The sequence below is a fragment of the Panthera uncia genome, assembly GCF_023721935.1.
Source record: "Panthera uncia isolate 11264 chromosome C1 unlocalized genomic scaffold, Puncia_PCG_1.0 HiC_scaffold_3, whole genome shotgun sequence".
Lineage (NCBI taxonomy): Eukaryota > Metazoa > Chordata > Mammalia > Carnivora > Felidae > Panthera > Panthera uncia.
Genome location: NW_026057584.1, coordinates 61,184,693 through 61,207,774, shown reverse-complemented (window position 1 = coordinate 61,207,774; position 23,082 = coordinate 61,184,693). Strand labels below are relative to the sequence as shown.

General features: G+C 44.1%; 1 protein-coding gene across 1 annotated transcript in view; it reads left to right on the top strand.

Annotated features, from left to right (window-relative positions):
- GORASP2 (golgi reassembly stacking protein 2) overlaps window positions 1-9,985 on the top strand; it is a 34,251-nt gene extending 24,266 nt beyond the window's left edge. The window contains exons 6-10 of the mRNA XM_049616043.1: window positions 45-177; window positions 2,247-2,370; window positions 5,971-6,057; window positions 7,129-7,239; window positions 8,849-9,985. Of these exons, the coding sequence (XP_049472000.1) occupies window positions 45-177; window positions 2,247-2,370; window positions 5,971-6,057; window positions 7,129-7,239; window positions 8,849-9,189 (796 nt within the window). The 3' untranslated portion in view covers window positions 9,190-9,985. The remainder of the gene's footprint in view (window positions 1-44; window positions 178-2,246; window positions 2,371-5,970; window positions 6,058-7,128; window positions 7,240-8,848) is intronic.
- The last annotated feature ends 13,097 nt before the right edge of the window (window positions 9,986-23,082 follow it).

Genomic DNA, 23,082 nt, shown 5'->3' with positions numbered 1-23,082 from the left:
GTGATTGATAACAATAACTTTAAGAAATAAAAATATTTTCACAGCCTAGGATGTGGCATTGGATATGGTTATTTGCATCGAATACCAACACGCCCATTTGAAGAAGGGAAGAAAATTTCTCTTCCTGGACAGATGACTGGTACACCTATTACTCCTCTTAAAGATGGATTTACAGAGGTGAGATAATTTTACTACCTGATGATGTATAAAGTTTTCGCTAAAACGAGTCAAGTGTCAGTGTGTGTGGTAGTAGCAGTAATGGAGATAGGGTAAGAGAGGAGTTAAGTGTTGGCCATGTTGAATTTGAAATTCCTGTAGGATATCCAGATAGATAGCCTGTGGATCTGGATTTCAGGAACGAGGACAAGACTAGACATACAGATTTGGGAATCATCAGCAAAGAGAGGGTAATTTAACCTAATGAGCAGCGATAAAAATTATTGAGGGATTGGGCCTGGTGGATCAGAGGACTGAGGTTAGAATCTTGAACATTCCTAATATTTAAATGGATGGGCAGAAAGGGGATCCAGGAAAGAACAGGGATCCAACAGAGGAAGTCCAAAGGGAAGACAGAAATCCAAAGGGAGGACAAAGCATCAAGAAAAATTAAGAGAAGTCAGGTTAGAGAAGGAGTGACAAACACATGTCCTGGGCTAGGACACTTTCAGAGACTAGCAGCAGGCAGAGATCAAGTCACAGGATGGAGGGCAAATGGTGGTAAGGTGGTAATGATAGCTGGTGCTTAATCTTTCAAGAAACTGAACTAGAAACAAAGCAAGATGCTGTGTGGGGATGCTTACAAGATCAAAGTAAGACTTTTTAAGGATAAGGTATTTGTACAGGCTTAACAGGCTTTTATTTTTTATTTATTTTTTTAATGTTTATTTATCTATTTTGAGAGTGTGAGTGCGAGAGTGGGGAAGGGGCAGAGAGAGAGGGAGAGAGAATCCCAAGCAGTCTCCACACTGTCAGTACAGACTCCAGTCATGACCGCAACCACAAGACTTGGACTCTTAACCAGCTGAGTCACCTAGGCGCCCCAGGCTTACAGGCTTTTAGCATGCTTTCTATGAAAGCCTCCAAGGACAGTCTGCATGACAAAATAAAAACCAAACATCCAGAAGGAAAATGCTACAGCTATAAAGAAAGAAAGGGCTGCCACCACTAGCATCAGTTCTAAAGAAAGTAGAAAAAATGCTACAGGGAAGTGTAACCTTTCCTCACTCCCCACCCCTGCCATTGGCTGACAGCCAGAGCCCATGTAGTTACATGTTAATCTGCTGCCCCTCATCTCTGGTTTCTGCCCCAGATAAGCTTCTGTGGGCAGTCTGGAAGACCAGAGGTGAAATGGCAGCTAGGGAAAAGGGCTAGAGGGCACTGGAGCTGGCGGAAGTTGGAGTATCCAGAGATGAAACCACCCATCCACCCATCCATAGACTCCATATAGACTTATCCCTCCCCCACCCCAGAAGGTGGGGGTCTGGCTGCCACATTCATTCATTGATGAGAAAAGATGAGGTGGACTGAAGGGTTAGACATCTTGAGAAACTTTTAAGGACTCCATTCCGCATTAAGACTTTGAGCTGACTTCATCCGGGAACGATGAAAGTTACAACTGGCTGAGAACTCAGAGAAGAGAAAAGCAGTGTTTTCAAGGTGGAGTAAAATGAGTTTTGGGCATCTGTGAAGGAGGAAAAAGTAGAATCTCCTCCTAGGGTGGGAGTAGCTAGAACAGTGTGTGTAATGGGGGAGATGCCATGTGTCAAGAGACTGGAAGTGACCGGATGGGAAGATGTTTATAGCACGTGGTCCTTGACATGTAACAAAAATAGGAAGGAGTGTCTGAAGGCAGAAGTGCCAGGTGAAAACGTTGACAGCTAGTATGATCAAAAAAGGTACCTGTTAGAAACAAAACAAATGAGCAAAGGGAAAAAGGCAAACCAAGAAACAGACTCTTAACTACAGAGAACTGACAGTAACCAGAGGGGAGAAGGGTGGGAGGATGGGTTAAGTAGGTGATGGGGTTTAAGGCGTGCACTTGTGATGAGCACCAGATGTTGTATGGAAGTGTTAAATTGACTATATTGTACACCTGAAATTTAATATTACACTGTATATTAACTGGAATTTAAATAAAAACCAAAACAAACAAAAAAAGCGATATATGTAGGACCCGTGAGAGACAGTGTATATATTTTCTTTGAAATAAACCTGAGTGGTTTTTCTTTCTTTTTTTTTTTTGGCAGGTCCAGCTGTCCTCAGTTAATCCTCCATCTTTGTCACCACCAGGAACTACAGAAATTGAACAGGGACTGTCTGGACTTTCTATTAGCTCAACTCCACCAGCTGTCAGTAATGTTCTCAGTACAGGTGAGCAGAAAAATCTATTCTCTTTTCAACTTACTTTGTTTTACATGATCTTCTTTTCTGCCTCAAGCCATAGATTTTAAAAATTAATGCCAGTGTACTTTGAAAACTGTAGATATGTCCTGCATTTAAACCACTTCTCAGTGTATTTTAGACAAGTTGTAGAGTCAGGACTGTACCTTTAAATTCTGTTTGCTCTATTTCCTCAACAAATATTTGCAGTATCCCCTGGATAGTAAACACTGGAGATAACAGAAGTGAGCAGGATAACGTTCTCTTCCTAGAGGGTTCAGTCTTGCTCAGGGGACACATACATGTCTTCCTCCTTTTCTGTATTTCTCGTTCTACCTAATAGAGTCATTTTTTGTTTCAGTTTTTATTCCAGCAGCTTTATTGAGATATAATTTACATACCATACAATTCACCCTTTGAAAGTATACAATTCAGTGGGATTTTTTTCAGCATATTTGTGCAAAGTTGTGCAACCGTCATGTCAGTCAATTTTAGAACATTTCATTATGCCAGAAGAAACCCTGTACCCTGTGTCTGTCATTTACTGTTTTTCCCCAGCCCCTCGGGCCTAGACAATTCCTAATCTTTCTTTCTGTGGATTTTCCTAATATAGACATTTCATGCAGTATGCATGGTTTCTGTGACTGGCTTCTTTCACATAGAATAATGCTCTCAAGGTTCCTTCATGTTGTATCATATATTAATACTTCCTTTCTAACGGCTAGATAATGTTCTTTTGTATGGACATGCCACATTTTGTTTATCCATTAATCAGTTGAGGGACATTGAGGTGGTTTCTACTTTTTTGGCTGTTATGAATAATGCTGCCAAGAACATTTGTGTACAGGTTTTTACATGGACCTATGTCTTCATTTTTCTTGGTTATATTCCTAGATGTGAGACTGCTTCATCACATGACATAGATCTTAGCTTGGTAGGTTGGTAGAGTTTACTTTTCTCTTGCCTTTTTAAAAATCTCCTGTTTTCTGGTTTTGTTTCTTGATAATACCAAGAGTATATTATTTAATTAAATACTGAGGAAGCAAAAGAAATACTGACATAGTTTAGTTGTATTTCATTAATACCTTTTATTCTTGAGCTCCTTTTAATATTTGTGTTCAAATTTTGTTCATACTTGGCTCTGTTCTGGAACGGACTTAGAATGTATTCACCAAGATGCAGTTAAGTTCAACAGTTTATTTCTGCAATTGGTCCCTTTGGTTCAAATCCCAGCCCTTTTCAGAGTCTTCATTTTATTTCCCAAAGATGTGTTTTTCTAGATATATTTAAAATTTCAATTTTTGGGGGCACCTGGGTGGCACAGTTGATTGGGCAGCCAACTCTTGATTTCGGCTCAGGCCATGATCTCATGGTTCATGGGGTCAAGCCCTGCATCAGGCTCCGTGCTAATGGCACAGAAACTGCTTGGGATATTCTCTCTCTCTCTCTCTCTCTCTCTCTCTCTCTCCCTCTCCCCCCCCCCCCCACCCTCCCCCCCCCCTTTCAAAAATAAATGAACATTAAAATTTCAACTTTTTATAATTAAAAATTTCAAACAGTCTAAAATAGATGGTATGGTACTGTGAACCCCCAACACCCAGCTTCACCAGTTTTCAATATGGTGATATACCTCTCTACCCCCTACCATTTGCTTGTTTTTTTCCCCAGCTTTTTTACAATATAATTTGTATACCATAAGATTAACTCACTGTATGCATACATCTCAATGATTTTTAGTAAATTTATGAAGTTGTGCAGTCATCATCACAATCCAGTTTTAGAACATTGCCTAGATGAAATTAAATATTAATGTCATCAATATCAAGTCATAGATCCAGTTGGGATCCAATTTAAAGTTTATTTCACTTGAGCAGTGTTGGCATCTTGTTTTTATATTGTGGGTTTTTTCCTTACATTCCATCAGATGGTCCTCTAGTTTATTCCTGAATAGACTTAGTAAAGGTGGGTTGGTGTAACTGCCACGGGAGCAGACCATATCTTCCCTCACTACATTATGGTTACACTTGTGTTATCTTAAAAGCATGTGCTGGGATCCCTGGCCTTATTACGCTGTGGAGAAATGGCTTCTTGAATATTAAAAGATAGAAATGTAAATAAAGCAATACTCAGAAGAGACTGAAATCAACATTTTCACTGAATAAATCAATTAAAAAATTGAGTATTCTTGCAGTGTGACATGTGAGAACCCACTTTTTGTTAGGCATTTACTTACCCATCTTTGCTTTTAAGTAATTTGCTGCAAAGTAGCCCAAGCAGTAACTGTAGAAACATTAAAAGTATCTTTAAAAAAGAAAACTCCTGTATAGATTTGAAAATTTTTGGATTATGAAATTTTAGAAAATGAATATATCGTTTTGAAATAGCATTAATCAGTGTGACTTTTTTGCTATCCTCCCTCATGCCTCACATTTCTTGTCCCCTCCCCTGCTTGAGTTTTCTGCAGAGAACTCCCACCATTTTGCATGTTGGTTATTTTACTTGTTCAATCTCTGTGTCCCTTTTCCTGTCCATTATTAGATTATATCCTGAAGGTAGTGATTTCTAATTTCTTTATGTTGTAGAGTGCCTCAGTGCCTAGAACAATGTCTAACATATATATAGATACCGTAGGTGCCCCCAAAAAGCTGGAATTAATGAACAAACGTAGTAGTCAACCAACTTTCATGAGAATCTGATGGAAGCAAAGAACCCTCTTCTTCTTTTACATGCCTCCAATTTCTGCAGAAAAGTAAATACATGAAAAAGTAATTCTATGAAAAGGGTTGCTTCATGCTTTTAGGCACAGTTCATTCCTGCTACCATATTTAAGCACATTTCTGTAAGAAAATCTGGACTCCATGTGCACTATTGTTTGGATAACAGCAAAGCCTCTAGCATGAGTAGGTGGTAGACATTAATAGATAACCTTTATTGTGTAGAATCCTAAGAGTTACTTGCACTTGAAGAACATAACCTTCTCAAGCTAATAACATCAGTAAAAAGACTTCAGAGGAGTGTCACAGAGCCTGTAGATCAAAAGGAAATGGAAATTCAGGAAGCCAGGTCGTTCTCTCCATCTCTGGAGGCCCACATGCTCTCTTGTCTCTTCCAGGCCATCTGCATCTTCTCCCCTTTCACAGACCAGCATTCATGGTTTCAAAGGGCACATGGTCCCCCCCGCCCCGCCAGCAGCCCTAGGTTTATGGGGCATTCTAGTTCAGGAGCCCCGTAGAGATTGACTAGAATCCTCAAGTCTCATTTCTGAATTTGTAAAACAGTTTTCTAATCTAGCCTTATGTCAGGTATAAAATTCTTGTGCAGTGAGCTTAGCTGGGGTGGGTTTGCAGAGCCTCCCGCCCTCTTAGCCGAGACTCTGCTAACAGTCTTTGTTAAAGGCCATAGGCAGAGTATGTAGATCAGCTAAGACAGTCGGTGAAGCAGCCAGAAGCCGGGCCTGAATGAGTCCCACGGAATGAAGACCCTACCGTGGTGGTGAGGGAAGGGGTCTGAAGACTGTCCTAATAAAGTGTCTTCGTTCTTTGTCAGCTGAATTTGTTAGAAATTTTGTTTAAGATCGTGTTTTTGTTTTAGGTGTACCAACAGTACCATTATTGCCACCACAAGTAAGCCAGTCCCTCACTTCTGTGCCACCAATGAATCCAGCTACTACATTACCAGGTAAGCAGCAGGAGACTGGAGATGTATGTAGTGATAATAGCGTTAGTAATATTGTGCACCTTAAAAAAACAGTGGGAAAAACCGTATACCTCTGTGGTGACTTTTTATGTCTTTTCATCTCATTTTATCTTTGCTATAACTTTGTGATAAATGAGAGTAAGTAGCAGTGAGCTGTCAGTCACCAGCTGTTAACTTCTGAGCCCCAGGCTCCTTGTCCTCAGCCAGCTATGCCTCCAGTGCAGCGTGAGGCAGGAAGAAGGAATATGCAAAAGTTCTGTGCTGAAAGAGAGCATTCCATATTAGCTTCTTTAGAAGCTTTAACATGAAGTTAGATTTGTGTTCATTTCTTACTGTTCCCAGTGAAGACCAAGTTTCTTTACCCATCAGATAACAATCTTATTTCAGGGATAACGGTGTTATTAGCAGTAACACTATTATTTCAGGGATCAAATATACTTGCATCATGAGAGCCTTTAACTGTATGACTGAAGATGTCATTGCACACACATATTTAGTGATTAACCAAGTGTGTACACAGACACACACAGAGTGGTAAAGAAATGTGGTAAAATGTTGACATGTGGGGAATTTGAGTGAAAGGTATATATATATATATATATATATATATATATATATATATATTATAGTTATATAAACTACTTTTGCAACTGTAAGTCTGAAATTATTTCAGAAAAAAATTAAAAAGCCAGAAGGATTGTGAACCTCAGCCATTCAAAGAGAAATTTAATTCCGTTTACTACCGTACTTGCTGACACAAATCAGCTCTTCCCCGCGACACTCAGGCCATCATCGTTCTTGCTCTTGGGTTTGGAGGTACTCGAGTGTCTTTTAAGCCTTACCTACTTAGCCATCTAATCACTTAGGTACAGAAAGACATTTCACATAGTGAGCTTTGTTGTTTTGTGAATGTTATGATACAGAACTGCCCCACAGTAAGTGGACTTCTGGTGTTCTCAATTTGAAGTGGGTAGTATTTTTTTCAAAACATGAGGATTGAATGTTTTCCCCGGAGGAAGTGATTTTATCATTTGCTCTCTGCCTTCTCTTTAGGTCTGATGCCTTTACCAGCAGGACTACCTAACCTGCCCGCCCTCCCCAACCTCAACCTCCCTACACCACACGTCATGCCAGGCGTCAGCTTACCAGAACTGGTGAACGCGGGTATGTGGCCCATCTTGCCTTCCTAGGACTCTGTCTAAATAAAAAGCTTTTACCCAGGAGAGCAGATCCTCTATTGCAGTTTTTTCTGGAAAAGGCAGATCAGTTGAACAAATTTCAGTTGCTTCAAATAAATATTATTTTTTTTATTTAAAAAGCTTAAGAAAGAGGAAGAATATTTTTGTGATTCTCCTCTACTTGGCCGCCTCTCTTCCATTTTCCTCTCCTTGCACCCTGACAGCCCAGATACCAGAAAGGCCAGTTGTAGAAATAAAGAACAGCAGTGTGGTGCTGCTTTGAGTGAACTGGAGGGAAGGTGTGCATTCACCCAGCGCAAGTGAATGGACTCCTCGTGTTTGGGTAGCTGCCACCAGCGGTGTTTGTTTTGAGTAGCCAAGACCAGAAACGTGGGCTGTGAAACTGTCACCCTTGCTCAGCTGGCTGGGTTTGTTGTTATTTGATACGTATTCTCTGTTACTAATAGATGTTTTTATGATAAAAACTGAGAGAGACTTTAGCTACACATAGTTAAGCTGGCAGATACTCCAAGTATTTACGCTCAGATTTTATGCCCTGATGAAAATGAAGCAGCAGAGTGGCCCACAAGTCTGTTCTTCCAGTTAATGATTACCCAGCTCTCCTTCAACTTTGAGAGGACCGCATGTCAAGGCGACTGCTAGTTGCTCATTTCAGTAGCTAGGCCCCTTGGTGATGTCAGGGAGTGTGCATGGTCGTGTTTCTGTCTCGGTCGTAGCTGTCCCCGTTGTGCCGTCCCCATCTGTATGTATTCATCACCTGTCCTCATGGATGCACTTACTTTCCGCCCAGTAGTTTAAAAAAAAAAAAAGGAAGACTAGTAAACCCTCATGTTTACCCTGTCTTACCACTCCTTTTGTTTTTTCTATTGTGCCCTGTATTCTTGGCTTCATCCGCCCTTTCCTCCACTTAACAGACAGACCCTAAGAGCATTGAGGTTTTCACCAGCCCGGTGGTTGCTCTGAATATATCGTACCTTCTGCCGTTCCTTTGTTTCTTAAAAAAGCAACGCTCTTTTCCTTCATTCTCCATTTTGAAATCCTCACATTGAGCCCACCAAGCGTAATGGTTACCAGTCAATCAGAGGGCTTGAACAGAGGCTGAGTGCTTACAGTGAGGTGAGGCTAAGGGAGGAGGCTACAGGACAAGCGCCTCCCTCCCCAGGCCGGCCCGTCTCCTCTTCCTGTTTCTGTCCAGAGGGCCCCTCTGACTCAGCTGGGGGCTTGCCTGACTGAAGGGGAGTTACGTCCAACACTAGTGTGGCCGCATTGCTTGCCAGGTGGGCTTCTGCCTGTCCTAACGGGGAGAATCATTTCTTCTCTGAACTGGCTGAGTCACATGGAGGTTGTGGAGTCTGGAAGGCGGGAACCTTTCCTTCTGGCCAGCTGGTCTTGGATTGGATATTTAACCCTAACTGTCCTGGCCTCCACCTGAGGATAAGCAGAAGTTGCGATTTGTGGTGTCTCTCCTTGGCTTCAGTTTCCCTAATGAAATGCAAATAAAAACAGTCACGTGATGATGACAGCTGCTCTTTCAGTGCCGGGAGGATGTATGATCTGTGCCGTTTTTGTCCTAGGTTTGCCACCTCTTCCTTCCTTGCCTCCCCGAAACTTACCTGGCATTGCACCTCTCCCCATGCCATCCGAGTTCCTCCCGTCATTCCCTTTGGTTCCAGAGGTGTCTTCTGCAGCGAGCTCAGGGGAGCTGTTACCCTCCCTCGCACCCACCGGGAGCCCACCCTCCGACCCTGTCACGACCACTGCAAAGGCAGACGCTGCCTCCGCACCCACCGCGGATGTGACGCCCCCCACTCCCAAGGCCCCCACCACTGTTGAGGACAGAGTCTGCGAATCCAGCCCAGCCGGCGAGAAGCCTGCTTCTGCAGTTACGGATGCAAGTGCCTCCGAGTCACCTTAACTTTGAACCGGTCTTCGAAATTGGTGTGGTGGGCTTTGTCTAACCACAGGAGCGTGTCTGGAAATGCAAACTCTCATTAATTTCATACTAGTTTGTACCGTATCTGTAGGCATCCTGTAAATAATTCTAAGGGGAAAACTAAGGAAGAGGACGTGGGCTTGTATCCTGCCAAGTCGGGGTGGGGCTCATAGGCTGGGAGGGAAATGTCAGAAAGTGCTTGTATTTTAAAAACAACCAAAAAGAATTTAAGAGTGGCTTGCTGCCAGGTTTCCACTGCCATTCGTGGGGGTACACATCTTTGGGAAAGGTGACAGGGCATCCACGAGGCTCCCTGTCCCCCTGCTGCTCCTCCTGTAAGAAAATGAAATATTTTATGCCTAGTACTCACATGCAACATTTCTTGTATTTTGTAAGTCGTTTTTGAGAATGCCGACCACCTCGCTTAAATTGTGAAAGGAACAGATATTTTACTTTTGGTTTCTGTGAGTCAATCTCTAAAGGTTTACACGAAAATTCCAACTAAAGATGTTTGTTAAAGTTACACAGTGTGCACTATGAATTGGACATCTTTTTATTCAGCCTATTCACAGATCTTTGTTTAGAGCTCTCAGAATTACTCAGACAACATTTTGTAACTGCTGCTGTTGCTTTATACGTCCACCATCAAATGGCATTTAAAAAGAAATAAAGGAAATGCTGCACAGTTTTAAACCAGAAGGTGGCACTTTGTGGCTACTTCTAATATTATAGCTATACTGGACAAGCATAGATTCAGCAATAAATTACAGTAATTTTATTTTTCTTCTTGTGGTGCATTTAAATGACAACTCCTAATTGCCATGTATGCACTTGTTACTCTCAAGTATGTCACACATCTTTAATGTAATTTTTCATGTCTTTTGTTGGCTCTCTCCCAAGTTTTCTAAGAGATGGTAAGTTAAGTGGAATTGATTTATTGAATGAAATTAAATGCATATTGTATCTGTTTTTTAAATAAGACAAAAGAGGTTCATCAGTTATTGACCTGGTAGTAGCATGAATGTTGCTAAGGGCCCAGCACGTGTAATTGAGCTGCGACTGCTCAGCCGGAAGCTAGACTTGCCAGCGCCAACCTAGTGCCTCTAACGGGGGGCCCAGCACCAGCCGATTTTTAGGATATATCCACTACTGAACCAGGTTTGTACTTCACGCTGAATGATAAAAGAAGGCTCCAGCTCTGAGCACTAGCTTCTTCTGTTTGCATTGTAAATATAATTCTAGAATATTTCAGTTAGCAATCCTATTTTTTTTAACAAGAGCTTGTAACTGGTAGGAAACATATTCACAAGCATACTTAAATGTTATATGATTTTTTACTTTCCAGTATAGGAAGAGGTGAGCAAGTTGTTATTACTTTCTAAAAGATGCTGGTATTTTTTAAAATGTCAAGGAGATACCTTAGTGGAAAGCAAGTAAGTTTTACGCTTTAAAAGTGATTAAAAAACAAAAAACAAAAACAGCAGCTCTTCCAATGCAGTGATTCTTAACTCTTGTGAGGTCACAGTTCTCATTTGAGAATGATGACAGCCCTGGACCGTCTTCCCAGAAAAAGGAACATAAGCATATATAAAACACTAAGCTCTGGAGAGAGGGGGATTCTTAGCACTCGCTTGGAAGCTAGGCACAGAGTTGGTCTATGTTGGCTCATTGGATCTTCCTGAGGTGCGAAACACGTATTTTAGATACTCCCTGCTTCCTTCAGGAAAACCAGATTCAGTGTTTATGGAAGTAGGGATCCTGTACTGGGTCCAGAGACACAGATATAAAAGATAAGTGTCCCTGCCAGGAAGCCACTTACTATGGCTGCGTAGCGAAGAGAGCTTGGGGTGTGGGGTGTGGGGTGTGTCGGGCCTCAGGGCAGTCCTGAAGTGTTCTAACCATGGAGATGAGCTCTCTGGCCAGCCCTTGGTGGAAGGATCACATGCACTCAGAATTACCTCTGAACTCCCTATATCACTCAGTGTTCCCAAGTTCACACAAGAGAGACACGACTGAGGCAGTGATGGTGGAGGATGTTTGGAATAAACTCCGTTATCACAAATACTCTGCAAATAATGGAGGCTTAAACAAAAAAGTTTTTCTCCCGAGTCTGGTAGAGGCAGGATTGGTCCGTTAACAACGTCAGAGACATCAGCCCCTATCTGTAGTTCTGGAGAGTGTTCTTTTTCCATTTGCATGGTCATCCCGTGGACCCGGATGGCAGGTGTGGCCCCAGCTAGAAGAAGAGAAAGGTACATCCCCTTTTGCGTTGGGGATAATTCAGAGAAGTGTCACACAGCCCTGTGGTTTACATCCTCCTGGCCAGTGTGGAGTTACATGGCCACTTCTCCCTGAAGGGGAAGCAAAGAAGTGAAGTCTTTATCCTGCCCTGTGCCCAGCTATTACTGAGGAGGAAGAGAGGAACTAGTGAGGCCGGATGAGCAGCCCTGCTGCCCCCCTGTGGGACTGGACTGAGCCCTTGGCGTGGCCCGTGTGGCGCCAGAAGAGGCAGCCAGGTGAGGGTGCTGGGGAGATGGGTGGGAAGGTTCCTGAGGTGACATTTGACATGAAGAGTTAGGCAAAGGAGGAGGCAGAAACCTAGGTTAGGGAGAGTCTGAAGTCTTTGAGGAATGGCCAGGAGTAGAGTGCACAGGGGGCCCCGAGTGCCAGGCCGGGGAGTTAGGGCTTTATCTTAAAAACAGGGGTCCCTGAAGGGGTACAAGCTCAGATCTGCATTTGAGAAAGCTTGTCTAGCGGCAGGGAGGCTGGAGCGTCTGCAGCAGCCCCTTCAGGCTGGATGGAAGAAATTGACTTGCTGCTGTCACCCAGAGGCATCTTTGGTAGCTAAGACCGTGAGGATTTCCCCTTTCCCCTTTGGGCTTTGTTCCTGTTTTATCCTTAGTTCATTATTAAGCACACTTACCAAGAACAGCCACGTTTACCTCATTTGCCTGACCATTGAAAAAGGAAATGCAATGAAAAACCCCTTTCTTATTTGTGAGACACCAGTTAAGGTTCAGGGATGGCTCTGCCTTGGCCTGAAAGTGAAGGCCTTCCCTTTATCAGACCACCTGGTAAGCATAGCATTTCAACCTCGGCCGCAATTGGAATCATCTCAATTAGAGTATGGATTCCTGGGCCCTCGGAGTTTTGAAAAGCTTCCCAGAGGATAAGAGCCGCTAAACACATTTCTCTTCCACGCGGAACCTGTTCCCACTCTGGCAGTCCAGAGCTTGGGGAGGTAATAAGACAACACAAAGATCATTGTTTACTAAGATATTTTAGCACATAGCAAAATGCACATGTTAAGGGACTCGCTTACTGCTGGTATTTTTTGCATTAGACCTAGGAAGAAGAGCCTCCTGTATTGCTAACCAACATATTCCTGTATAGGCTTCTTGCATATGAGCGAATGTGACTAAACAGAAGAGTGGGAGATTAACAGCCAAGGCCAATTTTTCCAACACCAGAACCACAGGCCAGTGGAAGAGTGCATGGGACCACCCTCAGGCTGGTAGCATCCTGGGCTCTGGTTTGGGGGGCAGTGGAAGGAATGCACCATTCACGGGGACAGAGCTTCTATCTGTTACAGAGCAGCTGAGGGCTGGATGCAGAAAAAGCTGCCTCTCCAGGGAGTTCTGTGAATGTGGGTGCCCTCTGCCCACTTCACCAGTTCAAACGTAACATGAGAAAGCCATCCACCAGTGGGGTTGGGCCCTCGGACTTTCAGTGTTAGCAGAGCTGAGGTTGCACAGTATTTCCTGACAACAGAAACAGGACCCTGGTCCACGAAGGCCACTGGGACTCAGGTACCTGCTCGCTGCCGGTGGGGTGAATAGGGGTGCTTGGCTGACTCGATCAGTAGAGCGTGCGACTCTTAATCTTGTGGTAGTGAGATCGAGCCCCACGTTGGGTGCAGAGATTACTTAAAAAAATAAATGAACTCAGTTTTCTTAAAAAAAAAAAAAGTTACTGAGCCAGCCCTTTGCAGGACAATCTGCCAGGTGAACAAGAGGTAGCAAACTGGCTCTCCCCCCTGCCCCCAGACATGGTTCCTTTGAACTGCCCTGTATATACTAAAATGTGAATTAATTGCCAACTTTAAAAATCAGAAAGTTTCACATAAATCCAGATTTCTGGTTTCTCAAAAAGTCCCAAGATCTGGGATTTTTCAGTCCCGCAAGGAAACAATCCCCCTCCACACCACACCACCATGAGCCTAAATCTTTGAGTTTGCCCCGGTCCTCATCTGGCCCCCAAGCATCTGAATTTGCAGTGTCTCTCAAGTATTCTCTTGGAAGGGAGCTTCAAAAAGTTAGATGGCCCAGAACCCGGGGGATCCAGGATCAGAAAACAAGATTGTTCATGGGCTTAATTATTTTGAATCCATGAACCATGGTAGAATGGACACTAAGGTTTACAAAATGTTAAGCAGTCCCTTAAATTATAATAAACTTGGGGGAGAAATAGGTCTGGACGATGATTGGGACAGTGACAGGGATTCGGGTTTCACCAGCCTCTTCCTGAAGCCAATTCTGGGACCCCAAAGCTGTTAGTTATTTACCTAACAACCAACTCTTGGAATTCATCACCAGTTCTCTTTTTTGGGTATCAAGGAGTGGGTTATAAGAGGTCCTGAATTCCTGAATGGCCTTCTTGCCCTCCACTCTAAATGGCCTCGAGTCCTGGTTCGAGGAAAGTGGCTGACATTTGCCCAGCTCTGACCAAGTTGGTCTGGCTTAAGACTGGAGCCAGTAAGTCTGCCTGAGGTTATGGGGGAAACATGTTTGAGGAGCCCTTGAATTTAGGGTGGCTGGTGGTAGAGTGATGGGAACTTCTTTCTTCTCTTACATACTTGAGTATTGCCACAATCTTTTAAAAACACATTTGAATGCCCTTTTAATTAACAAAAACAACAAGATCGTTTCCATGTAGGGGAGAAATGGGACTTACGGGGCCAGGGCTGCCTAGCCTGGAGGGTGGGGACTGGTGATCTCCGGCAGCATTTAAAAGGACTATATGGCTGGTCATATATACGGGGAGCTCTCTACAAAGAAATCTTTAACACTGGCCCCTAGGTTAGAATTATCAGCCACATTAGCCTTAATAGACTTGCACTGTGACTGCCCTACAATGTTGTGTTCGTAAATCAGTTTCGTCAGCAATGTTCCTAAGTCTTCAGACAGCTGTGCTGAGCAGAGGGGCCCATAGACATGGCAAGAGTCCGCCTTGCTTTGGCATTTAGATCTCTGGAAATGATGTGAGCTGTCAGATACAAGAAGCACACACCCTTCTAACATTGTTTCATTTGAAACCAGCAGCTGAACCCCTGTGTGCTTTGGGGCAGAGGGGAACATAAATAATGAGAGCATGCTCTTGTTAGAGAGCTGAAACAGGGGCTCAGGGTGCATTTAATAAACGAGGCATTTACCCACCTTGGTCTCTGCCAAGTTTTTGGTTTTGTTTTCCTGGAATGGCAAGGGCATGACAGCTCATTTTTCCAAATTCAAATCTCTTCTAGGCACATAGTATATAACCTGAGGGGAAAAAACCCACAGGGATCTCTGACACCCTGGTGTTGCTGTGTTCCAGGAGGGGGTGAGTGAGGGTTGACTGTGCTTGGAACGTGGAAAGAAGCAGAAGAGAGAAACGAGGGGGCCTTGGGCAAGCACAGATTCTGGACTTGCTCCCATGGACTGGTGTTGCTAAGTGTGATACGTGGAGGAAAGTTTTATTTTCTAATATTAATACCTATATATTTAGCATGTTTTGAAAACCTGAGTTGCTTTGGATGAGGTTAAAGCAGTTTCCTTTACAAATAAACTTTAGTAAGAAAAAGGAATGCATTTAAAGGGAAGTATTGAGTTGACAGCAGGTGCCAGGCGCCATATTGAGCGAGTGTTCTTATTCTCCTGGGCATCCAGCAAGTAGTACCGATATCTCCACTTAACCGTTGAGAAACCTCCTCCAGTTCGTACAGCCGGAAAGCTCTGGGATAGGAACTGACTCCGGGTAGGTCCGTCCTGTCCCAGGCCTGTTGTGTCCCCTGAAGCCGGGAGGCCGCGGCACCTAACGTTGACTCTCGCCCAGAGATTCCTGGTTTCTCCACCGCCCACGTGCAGAGGGAGCCCGGCCCGCAGTGCGCGCCGCGGCCACCAGGTGGCGCCACGAGCCTGGGAAAGCCGCTCCGCGTCGGAGGCCGCGGGGTCTCCGGGCCGGCCTCGCAGGGCCCCTGGGCGGGGCTGGGGCATTGCGGGAGCGGCCCCAAGGGTGGGGGCGCTTTTTGCTCGTTGGAAAGGGACTCTGGGACTTAGTCCCCTGCTTCCCTTACACCGCAGACGCTTAGCTGGGTGGGGATACAGAAAATCCTGGGTGCATTCTCCAAAAGGAGTCTTCAACACAATTTTCAAGTAAATATGTCAACCTGAGGGTTGTTAAGATAAAAAGGAAAAGCCCTTCACTAGCCTGTGAACCCCTCCAATACTTCAAGAAACATCCGGAGTCTGAGCACCTAGTGCGGGAGGAGGGTGAGGAGGAGTCTTGCTTCCCACCATTCCACGGTCCCCTTGGCTCCGCAACCCCAGGTTGACCTTAGGCCCTGGCTGTGGCCGTCACAGCTGAGCCTCCGTGGGCAGACCGGCCTGGGGGCCTCGCCCCGGGCTGCGTGCTCCCACCCCAGTGTAATCCTCCCCACGGCTCCGCAGAGGCGAATATTCCCGCTTCGCAGGCAGGCCCCAAGTGCAGCTAAGTGGTGGGTTTGGACCCAGGTGTCTCAGCAGCCAAAGGCATTCCACCACACCGCTTGTGAGTTAGCGATTTAGTATCCGGTGTGATGAGTTAGGAGGGTTGGGAGAGCACGGCAGCAGGAAACTTCCATCTGGGGAGATCCAGGAAGGCTTTGACGGCCGGCTGGGGCTCCCGGAGCGGCACTGCAGGCGGAGGGCCCCGCAGCCGCGCTGGCGTGAGGTATGTAGCACGCGGCGCGTTCTGGAACCCCGGGTTGCTCCGGGCTGCCGGATCGTGAAGGGTGCCGTGTGCAGGGGCAGCAGCTGCCGCCGGAGGGGTTCAGGGCCAGACCTTGAAAGGCCTTGGATGCCGTGCCAAGGAGCTGAGACTGCACCATAGTGGAGAGTTGAGAGAGGGTTTTTTGTTTTATTTTGGTTTTGGCAGGTGAGTAAAGAGCTTGCCCTTTATAAAGATCGGCGGTTTGGAAAATCTTTTTAGCAAGCAGATAGCCTTTTGAAACTGAAATATCATATGGAGCACAGCCTTCAAAACCAGATCAAGGTGTAGCTGCTGACAGCCTCTGAGCAGGACCAAGAGGCGTGGCACCGCTGGGGAAGGCGGCCAGTCACCCCAGAACGGGATACGCCAGGGAAACTTTAAGATCTCATCTTCCTTCCAAAGAAACTGAAGTCCAGAGAGGTGCTGTGATGCCCCAGGTCTCCTGCCTTCCAGTCCACCGCATTTCGTGCCCCCAGGACCCTACTCTAGGTGTGGCTGGCGAGCACCTTCAATTCAACTTCTGGTCTCGTAGAGGTCTGGGAAGAGCCAGAAGCCCGCAGGGTGAGCCCCCTTCCTCTTCTCCAGCCAAGGCAATCCTTTCTGCCTGGGTCGCTTTAAAAAATACATACCAATGCCTGTGGATCGAGTAAAGCAGCTTCGCAGACTTTGGAGTTCTTTGCCCTCAATTCCTCATTTTATAGATGAAGATGGTGAATCCAGAGAGGTTGAGGGACTCTCCCTCGGGTTCCCAGCTAGGGGTGGCAGAACTGGGCCTGGTGTCCAGGTGGAAATAGGAACCGTTCACTTGTTCTTTGAGCGAGGCCACAACCTGGGCCACTGGAGGGCGGGGGACAGCTCACAGCCTGGTGGACATGCATAGATGACACAGGCAGCTGGAGGGCTGGGGGAGGTAAGTGTGGGGTCCTGTGAGCGCTCATATGGCATTTTCTGTTTTAAGTTTACTTATTTTTGAGAGAGAGAGAGAGAGAGAGGGAGAAAATCCCAAGCAGGCTCCGCACCATCAGCACAGAGCCAGATGTGGAGCTGGAATTCACAAACTGTGAGATCACGCATGACCTGATTCCAAGTCAGACACTTAACCAGCTGAGCCTCCCAGGTGCCCCTTGTATGGGATGTTCTTAATGCAAACCGGAGCTAACAGTACCTTCATTTTTTTTAATCAGAATTTAACATGCCAGTTATTTTCCCTTTTTTTTCAACAATAAGACAGTGTAGCCGTCAAGACTCTTAGTTGTGATAAGAACCCAACTTAAATCAGCCTAGTCAAACAGGGGCCGTTTAAAGGCAGGCTCCTGGGGGAATTTCTGTGTCCAGGCTGCAGCTCTCTTCGGCCCCTGGGGTCTTTCTGTCCCCACAGACTGGCAGAGAAGTGAAGGAAGAGAGGACTCAGGTGAGAAAGTGCTACGATGGGACACTTAAGGGGAGGCTGACACACATCTGCCTCCCTGCCTTGGTAGCAGGGACTGGGTCTGGTTTAACTGGCTCTGCAGCATCTAGAACACCCCTGACTCAGTGCCAGATGAGTGACCACCAGGATCTGTCCTCATCTAACCTGGAGTCTAGCAGCGGGGCCCTGGCGAGGATGAGTCCGTCTGGTACACGCACGGCTCCCTGCCTGTACACCACCATGTCCATCTCTGGGCCAGGGACTCAACAGAGATCTAGGGATCAGAGGAGCTGGAGGGGCATATGCCTTCCTAGAGCAAGTACACAGAAGCAGGCAGGGGAGGAGCTCTCCCGCAGGGGGGCGGGAGGGCTGTATCCGTGGGCTGACTGCGGTGCCTAGCAGAAGTGTGCGGGGCGTGCTACCCAGGGTGACGAAAGGCAAGGACTGTTCACACCTGCTGCTGTCTCTAGCAGAAACTCAAGGCTCATTAGGTCCTGTCAAAGGTAGGGGACTGGGGAGACTAAAAATGTTTTTTTGTTTGTTTGTTTTAGGATTAGGGGTTTAGTTGTCTTGCTCAAGAGGAAACAGTAAGTTATGGGCAGGAATTGAATCCTTTTCTTTCCCCAAGGCCAAGATTTTTATTTGGAAATAGATAATTTTATCAAGAGATTTTTATAGCTTGTTCATGCAAAGGCAGAAGGCCTTATTTTTTTTTATTCTTTATTTATTTGTTGTTTTTTTTTAAATCCAAGTTAGTTAACATACTGTGTAATCATGATTTCAGGAATGGAATTTAGTGATTCATCACTTACATAAAACACCCAGTGCTCATCCCAACAAGTGCCCTCCTTAATGCCCCTCGCCCCTTTAGCCCATCCCCCCACCCACCTCCCCTCCAGCAAACTTTAGTTTGTTCTCTGTATTTAACAGTCTCTTATGGTTTTCCTCCCTCTCTGGTTTTTTTTCTTATTTTTCCTTCCCTTCCCCTATGTTCATCAGTTTTGTTTCTTAAATTCCACATATGGGTGAGATCATATATTTGTCTTTCTCTAACTTACTTATTTCAGTTAGCATAATACCCTCCAGTTCCATCCACGTAGTTGCAAATGGCAAGGGTTCATTCTTTTTGATTGCCGAGTAATACTCCATTGTATATATAGACCACATCTTCTTTATCCATTCATCCATCGATGGACATTTGGGCTCTTTCCATACTTTGGCTATTGTTGATAGTGCCGCTATAAACATGGGGGTGCATGTGCCCCTTCAAATCAGCATTTATCTTTTTGGATAAATACCTAGTAGTGCAATTGCTGGGTCATAAGGTAGTTCTATTTTTAACCTACAAGGAACCTCCATACTGTTTATCAGAGTGGCTGCACCAGTTTGCATTCCCACCAGCAGTGCAAAGGGTTCCCCCTTCTCCAAATCCTCACCAACATCTGTTGTTACCTGAGTTGTTAATGTTAGCCATTCTGACATGTGTGAAGTGGTGTCTCAGGGTGGTTTTGGTTTGTATTTCCCTAATGATGAGTAATGTTGAGCATCTTTTCACGTGTCTATTAGCCATCTGGATGTCTTCTTTGGAGAAGTGTCTATTCATGTCTTTTTCCCATTTCTTCACTGAATTATTTGTTTTGTGAGCATTGAATTTGCTCAGTTCCTTGTATATTTTGGATACTAACCCTTTATCTGATACATCATTTGCAAATATCTTCTCCCATTCCATGAGTTGCCTTTCAATTTTGCTGATTGTTTCCTTCGCTGTGCGGAAGCTTTCTATCTTGATGAGGTTCCAGTAGTTCATTTTTGCTTTTGTTTCGCTTGCCTCCTGAGACATGTCAAGTAAGGAGTTGCTGTGACCAAGATCAAAGAGGTTGTTGCCTGTTTTCTCCTGTAGGACTTTGATGACTTGGCAGAAATTGAATCTAAAGAGAGTCTTTACTTGACAGGATTTTCACTTTCAAAAGATGCTACTCAGAGCTTTATTCTTTTTTGTTTTAATGTTTACTTATTTATTTTGGGATAGAGAATACACATGCGTGCGGGAGAGGGAGAGAGAGGGAGAGAGAATCCCAAGCAGTCTCAGCACTGCCAGAGCAGAGCCTGGAACAGGGCTCGATCCCACAAACCTGAGATCATGATCGGACACTTAACCAACTGAACCACCCAGGTGCCCAGATCTTTGTTCTTTTACTTAAAACAAGTTGTGGGAATTAATAAAAGTTCTCAATAATGAGGAAAAAATAAAATACTTGTAACATCTGAGTATGTCAGAGATTAGCAGCTCTTTGCTTTATCTTAGGAGAACAGAATGTAGCTGGAGGGAACTGCATTTGATAAAATATTGGCAAAAGTATTAAAAGAATACAATTGTATCAACAATAATATAACCTATTAGCTTCTTCAGATTAGAATGCCCTAAATATCTGGAGTATTGCCATCTTTTATTGCAGATGATCTCAGTCTGCAGCCTAAGGTATACTTTTCTGCTTCTGAAATTTTTGGGGGGGTATGACTGTGTCCTATTATTTCATCTCCAAAATGAAGAGTTTTTAGAGTGAAATTATTATGCTAGAGTAGCATACATCTTTGATTTTTTCTATGGACCTCTTTCTATTTTTAATTTTTTAGCACCATTCATCAGGTTATTGTCTTCCCACAATGTAACTTCACATTTATTTGTGTGATTCTCTTAACTGACACCTGTCTCTACTATTAGACTTTTTATGTTCCACAAGGATACTTTTCTGCTGCTTTCTGTATCCTCAGAGCCTCAAAGAGTGTCTGGCATAGGATATATGCTCTATAAATTCTTATTGGATGAGTGAAAAGGCCTATGAGGGATTTTTAGGCTAGGCTAGATCAGTACCCATTTCACAGCATCCCTGACTGCATTATTTTCTAAATGTTCAGAAAGCATTATAGAAAGGAAGGATGGAAGGAAGGAAGGAGAGAGAAAGAGAGGAAGGAGAGAGAGAGAGAGAGAAGAGGAAGGAAGGAAGGAAATGAAAGCATTGTAAAGAGAGAGAGAGAAAAGAGAAGAGGAAGGAAGGAAGGAAGGAAGAAAGGAAGGAAGGAAGGGGAAAAAAAGCACTCTAATGGCTAGAATTGTCATCTAGCCATCTATAGCTTTTAAATGATACTATCTCCCATTTTGAAAATCTTTCTTTGATTTACTTAAATGTATTCCTAGCTAAAACCACTAGATATGTTGACTTCTTGTCTAATTTTCTCAACTTTTTTCCTTGAAGAAAACAACATATATTAGACACTTTTGCCTTTATTTGCAGATGAAGAGATTGGGGTGAAGTAATTTTTTATTGAGATAAAATTGATAACATTAGTTTCAGGTGTACTTAATAATGCTTTCGTATTTGTATGTGTTACACAATGATCACCAAGATGCCTGTCTGTTTAAAATCTGTCACCGTAGGTAGTTACAGATTTTTCCCTTGTGATGAGAACTTTTAAGATCTACTGTTAGCAACTTTCAATATTTTAACTTTGTATACGATACAGGATTAACTATAGCTGCCATCCTGCACATACATCCTCATGAATGGTTTATTTTACAACCATACCTTTGGTCCCATTTCACCTACTCTCTGCCTCTGGCAGTCACCACTCTCTTCTCAGTATCCACGAGCCTGAGGTTTCTTTGTTTCTTTTCATTTTTGAGGTTTTGGCTTGTTTAAATAAAAAAATTTTAATGTTTATTATTTTGAGAGAGAGAGGGAAAGCAGAGCAGGGGAGGGGCAGAGAGAGAGAGGACCCCAAGCAGGCTCCACCCTGTCAGAGCGGAGCCCAACTCAGGGCTCAATCCCATGAACTGTGAGATCATGACCTGGGCCAAAATCAAGAGTTGGACACTTAACGGAGTGAGCCACCCAGGCGCCCCATCATTTTGTTTTTTTTAGATTCCACCTATAAGTGAGATCTTATGGGTCTTTCTTTGTGTGACTTACTCACTTAGCATAATGTCTTCAAGGTCTATCCATGTGGTTGCAACTGGCAAGATTTCCTTCTTTTTTTATGCTTGAGTACCATTCCCTTGTGTACGTACATTTTCTTTATCCTCTCATTTATTGATGGACAGTCTGGTTGCTTCCATGCCTTGGCTGTTGTAAATAATGCTGTAGTGCATATGGAGGTGCAGGTATCTTGTCAAGTTAATGTTTTCATTTTCTTTGGACAAGTACCCAGAACTGGAATTCTTGGATCACATAGTTGCATTTAAAAAATTTTTTTTGATTATTTATTTATTTAGAGAGAGAGAGAGAGAGACAGAGTGTGAGCAGAGGAGGGGTTGAGAAAGAGGGAGACAGAATCCGAAGCCTCCAGGCTCTGAGCTGTCTGCACAGAGCTGATGTGAGGCTCACACTCATGAATGGTGAGATCATGACCTGAGCCTAAGTCAGATGCTTAACGGACTGAGCCACCCAGGTACCCCTCGTAGTTGTATTTTTAATTTTTTGAGAAACCTCCATACTGTTCTCCATAGTGACTCTACCAGTTTACATTCCCACCAGCAATGCAGGAGAGTTCCCTTTGTTCCATATCATCACCAACACTTAACTGTTCTTGTCTTTTTTTTTTTTTTTTTGAGAGAGAGAGAGCAAATGTGTGCATGAACAGGGGAGGGGCAGAGAAACAGAGGGACAGAGAGAGAATCTTAAGCAGGCTCTGTGCTCAGCGTGGAGCCTGGCGTGGGGCTTGATCCCATGATCAAGGTCAGGATCGGTACCTGAGCTGAAATCAAGAGTCAGACACTTAACCAAATGAGTCACCCAGGTGCCCCCTTTTTTGTTAGTAGCCATTCTAACAGGTATGAGGTGATAGTTCATTGTAGTTTTGATTTGCATTTCCCTGATGGTTAGTGATGTTGAGCACCTCTTTGTGGATCTGTTCACCATCTGAATGTCTTCCTTGGAAAGATATCTGTTCGGATCATCTTCCCACTTTAAAGTTAGATCGTTTGTTTTCTTGCTACTGAGTTGAATGAGGTTTTTTTTTTTTAATATATGAAATTTATTGTCAAATTCGTTTCCATACTGAATGAGTTCTTGATATACTGTGGATGTTAACTTCTCATCAGATATATGATTTGCAAACATTTTCTCCCAATTGGTAGGATGCCTTTTAATTTTGCTGATTGTTTCCTTTGCTGTGCAGAAACTTTTTCATTTGATGTACTCCCACTTTTATTTGCTTTTATTGCCTTTGCTTTTGGTGTCAGATCCACAAAGTCCTCTTCTAGACCTCTATCAAGGAGATGATTACCTTTGTTTTCTGCTTAGGAGTTTTCTGGTGTTAGGTCTTATGTTCAAGACTTTATCCATTTTGAGTTTATTTTTGTGTATGCTGTAATATAGTGGTCCAGTTTCGCTCTTTTGCATGTTGCTGTCCAGTTTTCCCAGCACCATTTCTTGAAGAGACTATCCTTCCCCCATTGTGTGTTC